The following is a 14,936-nucleotide window of genomic DNA, read 5'->3' as shown; positions in this document are numbered from 1 at the left end:
TTATTGAGAAGGGCAAGTATATTAGATACTATTAGGAGGATCATGTTTGTGATAGGTGGCAGACATTTTAAAAAAGTGGCAGTTCTTTTTTTCTGAGAGACTGGGATTAAGAAGTCAAATAAAGCATAATTACAAGAGGAAGGGTCTGGGTGTTTTATGTAATGCCAGGCTGTTTGAGAAAGTGAGGTGGAAACAGCTTTCTGTGTATTAGACAGTGTTAGCCTACACTACATCCAAATATTGCACAGGGTGGCTGCCAATGGATTAAACTTATATTCTATACTGCTATTTTAGGCTCATTTTCAGCCTATAATGACTACATGCCTGCTTTTTTTTTTGGCGGGGGAGACACGTAATGAAAGCTGGTTCTATACTATTTCTGTTTAGAGGTCTGTTTGGCAGCTTGGTGTTCCTAGGTAATACATCTGTAATATGGGAAGTAACCTGTCACTGCAGTTATGCATCTCTTGCAAGTTGCTATGTACTTTTCATGATTGCTGTACTATGTATGAGAACTTTTGTTTTGCTTTTTGTGATCTGTGGCACAGTGATGGCAATACTTACCTTCTGGAAACCTGTTTGCATTGAACTTAAGCCATTATCTATCTGCAGAAGGAGTGCATTATTTGTCACCATTCCTGGGAGTTAGTAACAGATTTATCTGCTGGTGAGTTCCTCTACTGAGATTTTTAGACTACTTAATGCCTTTTGGTATGTACCTCACTTGACATCTACAACAACTGGAAAGGCCACAGAAATACCTCACTAAAATTATCACAGGCCTAAAGCAGATGCCCTACGCTGACCGCCTTAAAAAACTCCAGCTATACTCTGTCGCATATTGTCTACTCAGAGGCGATCTCTGCTTAACATGCAAGGCCATGTCAAACCCAGAGCTGTTGGACATGCTACACTTAAAGAAATCCCAATCCCTCAGAGCCACACGCTCCAGGGATCTAAACCTTGTCATCACAATAAACAAAACATGCTGGAGGGATAGGTTCCTGACCCAGGGACTCCCCAGACTCTGGAATAGATTGCCCATACATGTCAAGCAGAGTGCCTCTTCAAAAGGAACCTTGACGATTGGATGGGAGAAAGGAAATTCACCCCGGGGATCACGTCAGTCGCCATGCTAGACAGGGGTCCAGGGAAGTAAATAGTGTGGGAAGAAATAGCCAGGGAATTGTTATGGCTAGGCTTGTATAGGCCCTAGGGCTGATAGCCTAGTACCAAGCCATGAACCTATGAACCTATTATAACAAAGCAAAAGCACATAACATTGATTCTTAAAGTTGTCTGAAGGTGTTAGATTTGCTTGGATAATAAAATGATTTCCCATCTTTATATTCTTTCATTCAGCTTTATTTCTGTAAATCGTTACCTTTGTATCTTAAGGCGGTTTTAACATGTTGTTTATTTTATTCCATTTTACTAATTATGTGTGTTTGGCTGTCTTGGTTTACTGAGTTACTATGCAGTACTTCATTCTCCTTTGTATTCTCACTTAGGTTTCTAATAGTGCTTGGGAAATAAACAGCCAGCTAAATCTGAACCGGAACCTAGTAGGATAAAATGATGATGCAAGATTTCAAAACCTTGCTTATATTGCTCTTTCTTATTAAGTTTAGTAAACAAAGTACTGTGAAAAGAACATCGCTAGTGTGTTTTCTGCCTAAGCGCCAATTTTTCAGCATTTATTGTGATTTATAAGCTTGTACTTATCTGCATTTGTACTTACCTGACTGCCTGCACTTTTTAAAGTTGTTTTTTGTTAAAAAGTTTGTTTAACTGTTGTAGGCTACACACTAAAGTGCGTTAGCCTTTCTGTGCATTTAAAGAAAGTCGTTTTATCTGTATCACTGTATTTTCTGCTGTTTTCTGCCTTCTAAAAAGAAAATATATATATATATCTTTGCTTTTCCCACCTTCCTATACTAGTTTAGTCCAGTTTTCAGGATAGTGCTAAATTCAGGGCTGTGTTTCAGGTTTCTGAGTTGCCCATACCTTACTTGGATAGCGGGAAGTTTCACTGTTCACCTGTGAGAGAGGGGAGCTTTGAGCAGCCTATCTATCCCTGGAGGAGTGGTCCCAGCACAGACGTTTGTAGTCTATTGGCCATTTTGGGCTAATTCCTATCTCTTTCATTTCCCTGCCATAAAAGCCACCGCGTGTTTTTTGGCTTGTATTCAACTCAGCAAGCTCCTACCTGGTATCCTGCAGAGTCTACAAGCAGCGGAGAACTAAAAAGAGACTTTGGAGTGGTTTAAGTACCCTTTTCTGCTTTTTATACCTCGCTAGTGTGTTTTCTGCTTAAAAGCCAATTTTTCAGTGTTTATTGTGATTTATAAGCTTGTACGTATCTGCGTTTGTGCTTACCTGACTGCCTGCACTTTTTAAAGTTGTTTTTGGTTAAAAAGTTTGTTTAACTGTTGTAGGGTACACGCTAAAGTACGTTAGCCTTTCTGTGCATTTAAAGAAAGTCGTTTTATCTGTATCACTGTATTTTCTGCTGTTTTCTGCCTTCTAAAAAGAAAAAAATAACAAAAAAAATCGTTGCTTTTCCCACCTTCCTATACTAGTGTAGTCCAGTTTTCAGGCTAGTGCTAAATTCAGGGTTGTGTTTCAGGTTTCTGAGTTGCCCATACCTTACTTGGATAGCGGGAAGTTTCACTGTTCACCTGTGAGAGAGGGGAGCTTTGAGCAGCCTATCTATCCCTGGAGGATTGGTCCCAGCACAGAAGTTTGTAGTCTATTGGCCATTTTGGGCTAATTCCTATCTCTTTCATTTCCCTGCCATAAAAGCCACCGCGTGTTTTTTGGCTTGTATTCAACTCAGCAAGCTCCTACCTGGTATCCTGCAGAGTCTACAAGCAGCGGAGAACTAAAGAGAGACCTTTGGAGTGGTTTAAGTACCCTTTTCTGCTTTTTATACCTCGCTAGTGTGTTTTCTGCCTTAAAAGCCAATTTTTCAGTGTTTATTGTGATTTATAAGCTTGTACTTATCTGCGTTTGTACTTACCTGACTGCCTGCACTTTTTAAAGTTGTTTTTGGTTAAAAAGTTTGTTTAACTGTTGTAGGCTACACACTAAAGTACGTTAGCCTTTCTGTGCATTTAAAGGTCATTTTATCTGTATCACTGTATTTTCTGCTGTTTTTTGCCTTCTAAAAAGAAAAAAAAAATCTTTGCTTTTCCCACCTTCCTATACTAGTGTAGTCCAGTTTTCAGGCTAGTGCTGAATTCAGGGCTGTGTTTCAGGTTTCTGAGTTGCCCATACCTTACTTGGATAGCAGGAAGTTTCACTGTTCACCTGTGAGAGAGGGGAGCTTTGAGCAGCCTATCTATCCCTGGAGGAGTGGTCCCAGCACAGAAGTTTGTAGTCTATTGGCCATTTTGGGCTAATTCCTATCTCTTTCATTTCCCTGCCATATAAACCACGTTTGCACGGTTTTGCGCACCGCACAGTGTGGGTTAGCTAGGGTTAAACTATTCCCGGTTCCACAAAGTCTACACTTCAATTTTTCCCTTGGAATTCTTTAAACCCTCAACCTAAGCACTCAACCACACACCTAACGCCCAGCACTAGCTAAAGCTAACAGTAAGCACAACTCCAGCACTAGATTGTCCAGCAGGGCAAGGCTCTCTATTCATCCCAACCAGCCAAAGGTACATAATAACCCACCCTATTATTCAGGCATGACCAAAGGGCAATTTCCAGTGTATTCTCCTGTCCAGCTAGTGAATCTGAGTATCATGGGTCAATGTCACAACTGCCTCATGTACACAGACAACCCTCTCCTCCTACCACTCAACTCTAACACATGTGAGAGATGTAACTGTACAGCCAAACTGGAGGCTAAGCTCTCTCCACCCATGACTGAAACAGTCAGTCAAGAGGAGAAGGTCAACACCTGCATCACACCTCCAGCCTTACATAGACCAACTATACAAGCACAGGCAAAAAATACACATAAACACACATAATCATACTCGGAGGCTCTAACTAATAACTTACCAAAGAAACAGAGACCTCCAAGGCAGATTCCCAAACAACCCCCACCAGTACTCACATCACCAACCAAACAACACATAAACCACAAAATCAGTGTGCCGCACACTCTCAGCCCTTAAGGCCAAATAGCATACCTAACACACTAGTAATAGGAGACTCCATAGTCAGGCACACTGATGTCCCACTCACCAGACTGGACAAGGAGAAGGTTACAGTAAGCTGCCTGTCAAGAGCCAGAATCCACCACATAACACAAGCACTCAGGTAACTCCAGAACAAGTACAAATATGACTCTGTCATCGTACATGTTGGTGTGAATGACCTGAGGCGTACCTCCATGGACTACATGAAAAGAGACATGGAAGAGCTCTCTGATCATGTAACCCAGGCGGGTATGTCCCTGACCCTGAGTAGCATTCTGCCCTCGCCAGGAATGATACCACAGTATAAAGAAAAAATGATCAGCTTCAACAATTGACTAAACTTCTGGTGTCATTCAAAGGGGATCCAGTATCTGTCAGCCTGGGACGACATGCTCGACAAGCCTCGTTGCTACGCAAGAGACAGCTTGCACCTGTCACCCCTAGGCTTTTGAATACTGGTCAAGGCTCTTGCTGTCCCCATTGTACCTTTTTTAGGCAAGGCCCAAAAATCAAACAGGCCACCATAACCAGCACAAACAACAAGAAAATGAGGGTTATGCTACTCAATGCCAGGAGTTTAAATCTCAAAATGCATGCACTCAAAGCATTGAATGTCGACATCTGTGCAGTAACAGAAACCTGGTTTAAGGCTCCAGAGAGCACCCCAGCACTACTGGGATGCAACTCATACCACACATTTCGGCCACAGAAAACAGACCGAGCAACAAAAGGAGGGGGAGTATCCATATTCATCAAGGATACCCACACCTCCAGGTTAATGGCACAGCATGATACTACAGAGATCATCCATGTGCAGCTAACGCAAGGCAAAACTGAAATGCAATTTGTAGTTTGCTACAGATCACTGTCCATGTCCCAGGATCAACACTCGACCTTCCTGGAGACACTGGAAAACATTAAGGTCCTACAAAACATGCTGATATTGGGTGATTTCAATTACCCCTCCATCAACTGGGAAAACTACTCTTGTACTAACTCCCAGGCCCAGCGATTCCTGGAATTTATCAACTCAAATGCCTTGGATCAGCTGGTAAACTCCCCTACCAGAGGCAGAAACATACTAGACCTGGTCATCACCAACATGAGCGACAGGTGCTCCACACTGGAGGTAAACCAGTCACTGGTTAGATATGACCATAAACTAATCACACTGGATGTCCACACCCCACCATCTCCCCCACACAAGGAAACCTCAGTGAAAAACTTTCCCAAAGCCAACTTCACACAGCTCAAGACTGAGGTGGGTAGCTTCATACCCCCCACACCTAGGGATAACTCTGCCCAAAATGCAGACGTCTTTGCAAATGCACTCTATCAACACCTACAAGGATGTATGGATCGTGCCATCCCTAGTAAAACCAAGAGTCACTCCTCAATGAGATGGAAACCAGTCTGGTGGACCCCGGCAATCAACAAACTATACAGTAGAAGGAGGAAACTAGTCCAGAAAAAAAGCAAATCTCAAGAAGGGAAGACATACCTGACCAGTATTAGTAAAAAACTTGGGTCCCTTATAAAATCTTCCAAGGCAAATGTCGAAAGAAAGATAGCCAAGGATTTGAAAGATAACCACAAAGCCTTCTATGGCTATGTAAAGAATCTAAGTGGTAAATCACAGATATGCGCCGAGCTGGTGCAAAATAGCACAAAATATATGGAACCTACGGACATTGCCAACATCCTGGCAGATAGATTTAGTGCCAACTTCACCCCCAAAAGGACCCATAGTAATACACAAAGAGTCCAGCATCCCTGAAATCACAGAAGCACAAATACAAATAGCCCTTACAAAAGCCAAAAACACAGCATCAGTGGGGCCAGACGGAGTCCCAGGCTGCGTCCTGCATGAACTGCAAGATGAACTAAGCCTTCTCCTAAAGAAACTTTTCAACCTCAGCCCATCCACAGGCTACATGCCCTTGGAATGCTGCACAGCAATGGTTATTCCACTTCACAAAGGGAGAGCAACAACTGACCTGGTAACTATCGCCCTATAAGCCTGACCAGCCTGGTCTGCAAGGCTATGGAGCGTATCATCATGGAACTCATTAACAAGGACATTGGAGACCTCCAAACACTTGACCCAACTCAGTTTGGCTTTGCTAAGGGCAGGTCATGCCTACTGAACCTGGCTGACTTCTTTGAAACAGTCACCAAAGCCATTGATGAGGGTAAGGTGGTTCATACAGCCTACCTAGATCTTGCCAAGGTTTTCAACACCATTCCTCACTCGGCTATCATAGACAAACTCAACAGGCCTAAACATAAACCCCTATGTCACAAGATAAGTTGCCAGCTGGCTTACAGACAGAACCCACTCAGTAAGAATAGCGAGATCCATGTCTGACTCTAAACCAGGCACAAGTGGTGTCCCCCAGGGTTCATCTTGGGCCCGCTACTGTTCGGCATATATTTCTCAAAAGTACAGGCAAACACAAAAGGTCTATGGCTGACCAAATTTTCTGATGATTGCAAGCTGGGAACCATAATTGACACTCCGGGTGACACGGACATTCTCCAGAAGGGCCTTACCGAGACTGACACATGGTGTCAAAGTCATGGCCTCAAGCTAAATGCCAAAAAATGCATAGTTATCCCATTTGGGAAGAACAAAACACCCATGGACTACCACATTGGTGGCAGCCCCCTTAATTCAGAAGAGGTAATAAGAGACCTGGGGACTCAGGTAGATAGTAATTTCTCGTTTGACAATCACATTGCCAAAGTAGTTAGGAAAACATTCTATGTATCCCATCTAATTACTAAAGGGTTCGCATCTAGAAATAAAGAGGTAATAGTGCCCCTATACTCGTCACTCATCAGACCCATCATAGAGTACAATGCCCCTTTTGGGATGTACCTCACAAGACACTACCAGCAGATGGTGAGACCACAAAAGTACCTCACCAAGAGGATTACAGGCCTCAGACATATGCCATATGCAGCCAGACTGAAAAAACTCCGGCTTTACTCAGTGGCATACCGTTTGCTCAGAGGTGATCTCTGCCTAACCTACAAAGCCATGTTCAACTCGGAATTGAAGGACATGCTCCACCTAAAGAAATCCAAGTCACTACGAGCCACACGCCCCATTGAGCTAAACCTCGATACTATAATAAATAGAACATGCTGGAGGGACAGATTCCTGTCACAGAGACTCCCCACGCTTTGGAACAAAATCCCTAATTACATTATAGAGAGCACCTCAATATTACTCTTCAAGAAGAACCTTGACGAGTGGATGGGAAATAGAAAGTACACCCTGGGGATCTCATCTATGGCTCTGCTTGATAGAGGCGCAGCTAACTAATTTATGGGGCGGCAAAAGCCGACACTTACAGGCTAGGCTTATAAATGCCCTCGGGCAGATAGCCTAGTATCTATCTATGAACCTATGAACATGGAATTTGAACACCTGCTTCTTTGACAGAGTTTAATTCCTACTTTAAGCAGGTTATGTATATTTCTCATTTCACTGAAATTTGGCTTTTCAAGAAACAGCAGTGTGATTCAAGTTTCTGCTTGTGGTTACAGTATTGAACTATTATGCAGATATACTGTAGGTGTTGCTGATGTGGACCATCTGGGAAAACATCCATCTTTGCTCGCTTTTAGTCATTTTATCTATACTATGTAAAATATCAATGCTTTTTATGTTTTTTAAATTATTTATTATTGCCTTTTGTCTCATTTTATGACTTTCAAATCAATGTTATTTAATTTAGTTACATAGTACATGCTATGTGTACCAGGTGTGTTATAGGCTTGTGGTACAAAATGACAATTCAGTTGTATTCATTTTTCCTAATGCATGAAATCTAAAATTAAACAATTCATGAGAAGTAAATAAAAATAAATCTGAGAAAGATGCAGCAGTTTGACTATTTCTGCATTCATTTCCAGAACTTCGAACCCAGCTAGCAGAACAGCTCAAATGTCTCGATATCCAAGTGGAGATCCGATTACAACTTCTTGCAGATCTTTCAGATTATCTGCGAAGGAAGGCAGAGCTTGAACTAGATTATTCTCGTGGGCTAGAAAAGCTTACAGAGAGGTTTTCATCCAAGATCCGAAACTCGAAGGAACATCAAAACTTCAGGTATGTTGATTAAAATTGGTCTTTTTTGCAGGTGGGTATGGGGATATATTAATTTTTGCAAACAAAAAGCACGATTAATGTACTTTAGAAACATTCAGAACTGCCATCTCAGCATGACTTATAATTTACCTGAAGCTTGTAATATGTGATTCTTTCTCAGGGTCTGCAATTAATATTTCTGTTACTGACAGAATAGTTATTTTACATAGCCCTGGGAATCATCTGTCCCATTTTCTGCTTTACCATTGCAAGTTCTTGCTGTATTTTATACTGTAACTTTCTAGAGTACATCAGAAAATAGGTGCTTTATGCATCTAATATGTCTACCTGGCATTCAAAGATGAATTTAATAAAAGCAAGCATGAATGGGCCCATACCTCTCAACCTCTCAGTGCAAGAAATCTGGACAAAGCCAGAAAGAATGGGGGGGGGGGGGCAAAGGCTCAAAAATAGGGGCATAATTTAATTATTGCTCCTGTAAACTTAGAAAGTTGCTAGAATAACAGGTGTTGGATTATTATGTATTTTCTGAAGGATATAAAGTCTGAAACTAAAATGTCTGTCATTGCTTAGTATTATTTAGTGACCTCAATCTTTAATGATTTGCCAGAAAAACACAAATTTTCTGTGGAACAGACCAAAATATGAGGCAAAAATCTGGACAGTCTGTAAAAATCTGTACAGTTGAGAGGTATGATCACGGGCCTGTAAAGGTCCCAGCACATTTAAAACAACATTTGCAGTCATCATGTTGCGTGCTATGTCAAATTCGTTATGCAAATTTTTGGAAATCATACTTGTATCAAACATTTTGACTGCTGACCAGACATCAGACCAACCTTTTAAAAGTCATATTTATGTTTCATATTAAATACTTTGATTGTTGACTAGATCTTCTCAAAACAACATGTACAACTGTTCTCAGTTTATTTAATTTAAGGCAAACAGTACTTTTCTGTTGCTCTGCTCTGTCAATTGTTATCTTCATATATTAGTTTTAATAACAATAAACAGGAAAATAACTACAGTAAACTCTCAGTAAACCAGAACTCAAGTAACCAGAACTCTCAAGCAACCAGAAAAAAAAATTGAAGAAATACAGTACAATTTTCATGTGTTGCACTTTCTGTTCCCACACCTAAAGAAACATCCCTTACAATTTTAGAGTTTTAGAGTTTTAAAAAGGAAGACAGGAAAAAAATCCCTCTCTCCCCAACCTTTGCTAGATTTTTCTTTTTGTATTTTTTAACCAGTTGGTTATCTGTGTGACCTTTTTACTCTTTGTTTTAGTCTCTCTCTCCCCAACCTAAGAACAAGTCAAACCAAACAAATAGTACAGGGTTCAATATTAGCCCTATTTTTAATAGCAACTGTCAAGCAACCAGAGACTACAGTTATACGGCATCTACCAATCCCCATAGGTGCCAGTTAACCATGAGTTTACTGTATTAGCAACATTTTTCCCTTTGTTCCTAGCTGAATGTAAAACAGTAGCTATTTAATTAAAGTTTTAACAGTTTTCAGTCAGTTGCTGTGATGTAATGGCAATACCATCTGCTACTTACCTTGCAGCGATTGTGAGTTAAAACTTGAATCTTGTTTTCCATGTAGCATTCTTTTGATTTTTGGTATAATAATACACATGAGAGACAACTGATGAACAAACTAGATTATGTAATATATCACACTTTAGTAACAGGTCTACTGCAAGTGCCCAGGCACCATTAGCTCATGATAAACTTCCCTGCTGTCACTTACTCATATTGGCAAGTGTTCTTATTCCCACTATCCCAGTTCTCATGCACTACCACTAAGCTAATTATCTGTCCCAGAACCATGAACCTTTCTGTAAAATTAATACCTGTTTGTTCCCTAACCCTATCTCTGAGCTAACTAACTTTGTTCCCTAACCCTAACTTTGTGCCAACTCCTGATCTTACCCTATTTTTAACTCTGTGCCAACTCCTGATCTCACCCTGATTCTAACTCTGTGCCAACTCCTGATCTCACCCTGATTCTAACTCTGTGCCAACTCCTGATCTCACCCTGATTCTAACTCTGTGCCAACTCTTGATTTCACTTTGATTCTAACTCTGTGCCAACTCCTGATCTCACCCTGATTCTAACTCTGTGCCAACTCCTGATCGCTTCTCCACCCTAACTCTGCGACATCTCCTATTGTTCCCTAATTCCAACTCTGAGAAATCTTGTGATCGCTCCCTAACCCTAACTCTGCCCTAACCCTTGATTGCTCACTAACTCTGCACTAACTACTGATCCACTTTATCCTAACTGTAAACCAGCTCTCGATCACTCCATACTTCTATGAGCCAACTCTAGATCACTCCCTAATCCTAACTCTGAGCCAACTCTTGATCGCTCCCTAATCCTAACTCTGCGCAAATGCCCAAGCACTCCTTAACCCTAACTCTGAGCCAATTCCCAATTGATCCATAAGCCTGAAGTCCCCTTCCCTTCTATAAACCTAAATGCCCCTGTCTGTTTCCTTTCACTACATACTAGTTCTGCGAGGAGGCATTGATGGCATCTGACCACTGCAGCAGTTGTGGCCCTAAACTCACACGTTGAGCTGCTGCTTGGCCAAGTACAAAGATGAGGAATCTGCCACACTAGCCCATGGCTTCGAGTTCCTTGGTTTCGGCAACTGGTGCTCAAGTGGCTGTAAGGGTCCCTTTAGTAAAAAATTCTAATGACTGAAAAAAAAATGTCAGTTTCTTTACAGGAATTTGCTAATGGTACAGACATTTTGCAGCTGAAAAATCAATGTTTCTTATTCGGACATAAATGGTTGCAATCCATATATTTTCTCTCTTTCCTGGAAATGTGACTGTCATAGTAATATTGTGTTCGAAGATGAGGGAGTAGAGATAATAACCTAAATTAATGGAAGATGATACAAACCTACAGATAAAATGTCATCTCTTCATATAAGTGATGTTGGCACTATTAGAGAAAATGAGAAGGAAACACTGAACTTTTAAAACAGCATCTTCAGTTACGACTGAGAAGACACTTTAAGTTAAAACTCAGTTTTAAACTTTTTTATCAAATTAATTGGCTTTATGTGGTGTGCAGTGCAGAAAATCCAGTTTCAGAACAGCTATTTTTACATACATGAATAAAAAAAGTCAGTCACCTCCCCTGCGCAGCACTATAGCCCCCCAATCTTATTATCCTGCACATGGGACAAAGTGCTTAAACATTCGTGTTGAGTCTCTGACCCACTGTTTTCATTCTCCAGTACACTTTCATTGTGGTCGCACAGAAACCTCTCATGAAGCACCCTTCCCTAGACCATGGCAGATGTATATGTGAAACTACCCTTTTGATGCTATCAAGGTCTGATGTGTAGCTATTTAAAAGTGGTTAGTATATGTTGCACTGCATTATGGTCTCCTACATAAGCTTCTGTTAGAGGCTGGTTGTAATAGCAAGAAGAAGGGGTACAGGTTAGGCACCAGTTTCTGACTCACAATGACAAGATTAAGACTTGCTATTACAACACTAACTACATCATGGACCAGAGCCCGTTATTCCAAAGATATCTAAGAGGACCATGAGCCTGTCATCTTGTGGTCTGTCATCTTATTTTTACCACAATCTTTGTATAGCAATGTTGTGTTCAAACTACATTTGTTAGATGGATACATTCTATGGTTTTAAACCTTTAAAGCACTGGGGATAAAACATTATGCTGAGCTCAAAATTTCAGAAAGATAATATTGGCTAGGATTCAGAAAGTTGCTTATGCAACTGCTTAAAGGCAAAATAATGCATCAAAGTAGTACAATATGGAACACAGCTATGAGCAATGTCGCATGCCAGAGTTACACTAATGAGTTACTTTGTTAATGAAAATTCCGCAGGTCATGTAACGATTGACACTAAGTTGACCTAATGAGCCCACTCGAATGCATGCAGCATGCATGCATGCCTCAATGCACATTCACCAATGTTTGGATGCACTGCTATGAGTACAGCTGAGAGCTTAGAAAAGGGCTATGCAATAAGGTCCATGCTAATTTATAGATGTAAATAGGAAGGCCATGGGTGTATAGGCAATTATAAAGTGTAATTTAATCAGAGGAACAGACAAAAGGACCAGAGGAAGGGAAGACTGGGATGGCAGTGGGGAAGAAAGGTTATGTTGTTTTGTGGAACAGATGTCCATTTCCTATTTTCAATAAGGGTTTAGTGAGAAGTTAGCAAGGGGAAGGAGTGAGCAGAAAAGATGGTGTAAGGATGGTAGCAGAAGTACCCAAACAAAAAAAATGCAAAAGACAGTCAAAGATCAACATGGGAAATGCTGACACAACTTTTGGAGGGACACAGAGGAGAGACCCAGACAAACAGAATGGGGACAATTGATGCTGGGGAAGATTAGACAACAGACTGAGTAGGGAAGTGAAACACAAGGAAGGGGATCAGCATGATGAGGGATAGGGTGGAGTGAAAGCTGACTACACTTCTGGGACTGCCCTAAGTCTAGGCCCACCGAGTGGTGGCCCACTATTCAGGGTGTGGCAGTAACACCATTTTGCCAGTTGCACAAGGATATGCTGCAGGCAGCCAATGTAGGCATCAAGCCATTTGTCCACCAACACTGTCAGCATGCCTTCCAACTACAGCCAAGTTACAAATCGTGACCCACTGATGATATCCCCTAAGGAGGAACCTACAGCCCTCTACCAGTGATAGACCACTGAAAGCCATCAAGGAACCCTACAGGTTGCCTCCAGCTGGAAGATCTATGTCATCTTGCAGAGAATCTGGCCTGGAGGCAGCTAGAGATATAATGAGCCAGGTGCTCAGCAACATGGCCACTGCTGCCTCATATCCTCAGCCATGATAGCCACTACATTAAAAATGAACATAAATGGGGAGGAAAAAGAAAACAGAGAAAATATTATATTTTGTTTAAAAAGGATGGCAGTAAAGAAGGAGGTGCAAAAGAAAAAAATAGTTATCACTAATTTGTGCCGCTAAGTGTGACATAATTCTTGGAGGAGTAAAATGCTTTTACTTATACAAAATACCTGTCAGACTTCAGGGTAGTACGTAGTACATAGCAGGTAGTGTGCCACAATGGCCAAGATTGCAAACTGCATAACCTGTTCACCTGTGTGTATGTCACATATATAGCACGAGTTGCAAAGAGTGACCACAGGGACCATTTAAGCTAGCTGAAGAACCTCCTGATACCACATGTTGTTCAAAAGGAATCTACAATGAAGTGGCAGACTTGGCTTACCAGACAAGATCTTGTATGGCACTATGATGACCTTACCTTGAGGGCATCAAAGGCAAAAAACATATCATAAACATGGGCCAGAGGTACTTGGTGATGGTAATGTTGCATGACATATGACAGCCACCATAACAAATAGCAATCTCTCAGATGCATGCTCATTGAAGCCTGGGTTTGTGACAATGTGGAGTAGTATGTCATCTTGGCCATCTGCTGTGAGTTTCATATAGGTGTTGTGAGTCATGCCTTCAGAACATATCTAGCATAATCAGTAAGATATGCCTGTGAGAAGCCACCCTGCACAAAATCACTGATATAGGCTGGATATGTAACATATTTGTGAGTCTTTGGAACTGTGCACATATACATTGTATATGATACCCTGTGTGCAGCACACCATGCGGCAGTTGATAGAGTGGACCCCCTTCCAAATGATATACCGTTGTCCATGTGGACCAGGCAGGGCCTTGATAGTGATGCGGGTGCAGTCAATAGTTCACAGCACCTCAGGGAAATGGGCTTTATCAGAGAATGTCTACATAGTGTTTTCTCTCTTCTGAGATCCTTGGGAAGCACACATGCTGCTCCATATACTGTACCACCACATGCAGGAAGTGGTGTAGTATTCTTGAGGCAAATACCTGGGATAAACCCACTGTGTGCTCTGATGGTTGAAAGAAGGTCCCTGTAATAAGAAGAGTTAAAGGGGTCACTATTCCACACATCCCACAAGACTTTGAGGATGGTATATGTGTACCAGCTACCATATGGAGTTTCTGTTCACCTGATCATGGTCAACTATGTTGGTCTCATGGGGTAATGATATGTTAAGCATAGTCATGTCCTTCTGATATGCATTGGACAAAAGCATGCTCTGATGCAGACACAATAACAGCCTCTAACATATGCTACAGATCTATTATTGTAGCATAGTCTCTGTCGAAAGATTTTACTCTTCTAACATATTCTGGAAGAATCACACCAAGTTTTTGTAAGCAAGTAAAACAGCTTTATTTTACATGCATGGAGACCTGCTACATGATAGTAGTATGCCAGCAGTCTGGCCCAAAAAAAATTTTTTACTTTTGAAGTCTGAAACCCCTTTACAGCAGTTTAAGATTAACTTATTTCCACTTTTTATGCGTCCCCAAAATAAAGGGAAAAGTTTTGCAACTTTAGATGTACACAGGAAATTGAGTTTTATTTAAAAATAAGGTTTTTAGGGTTAAATTGTTTTTTCTTTTGCTTTGGTTCCAGGGGCCCCTTTAAAACAAACTTTTTCATTTGGCTTTTGCATTGATTTTGTTATTCCCCCACAGGCAAGGAGATTCCAGCTGGGATTGGGCCCTCTTCCACAGGGTCTCCCCTTAAAAGTTTCAAGGGGTGGCAA

At 41.3% G+C, this 14,936-nt stretch overlaps 1 protein-coding gene across 1 annotated transcript in view; it reads left to right on the top strand.

Annotated features, from left to right (window-relative positions):
- Positions 1-8,450, top strand: part of LOC122808356 (SLIT-ROBO Rho GTPase-activating protein 2C-like) — a 369,557-nt gene extending 361,107 nt beyond the window's left edge. The window contains exons 2-3 of the mRNA XM_044079322.1: positions 8,082-8,277; positions 8,438-8,450. Coding sequence (XP_043935257.1) covers positions 8,082-8,277; positions 8,438-8,450 — 209 coding nt within the window. The remainder of the gene's footprint in view (positions 1-8,081; positions 8,278-8,437) is intronic.
- Positions 8,451-14,936: the final 6,486 nt, after the last annotated feature.

This window comes from Protopterus annectens, chromosome 8.part0, assembly GCF_019279795.1.
Source record: "Protopterus annectens isolate FY-2018-M chromosome 8.part0, PAN1.0, whole genome shotgun sequence".
Lineage (NCBI taxonomy): Eukaryota > Metazoa > Chordata > Ceratodontiformes > Protopteridae > Protopterus > Protopterus annectens.
This window is presented reverse-complemented; position numbering and strand designations above follow the sequence as displayed.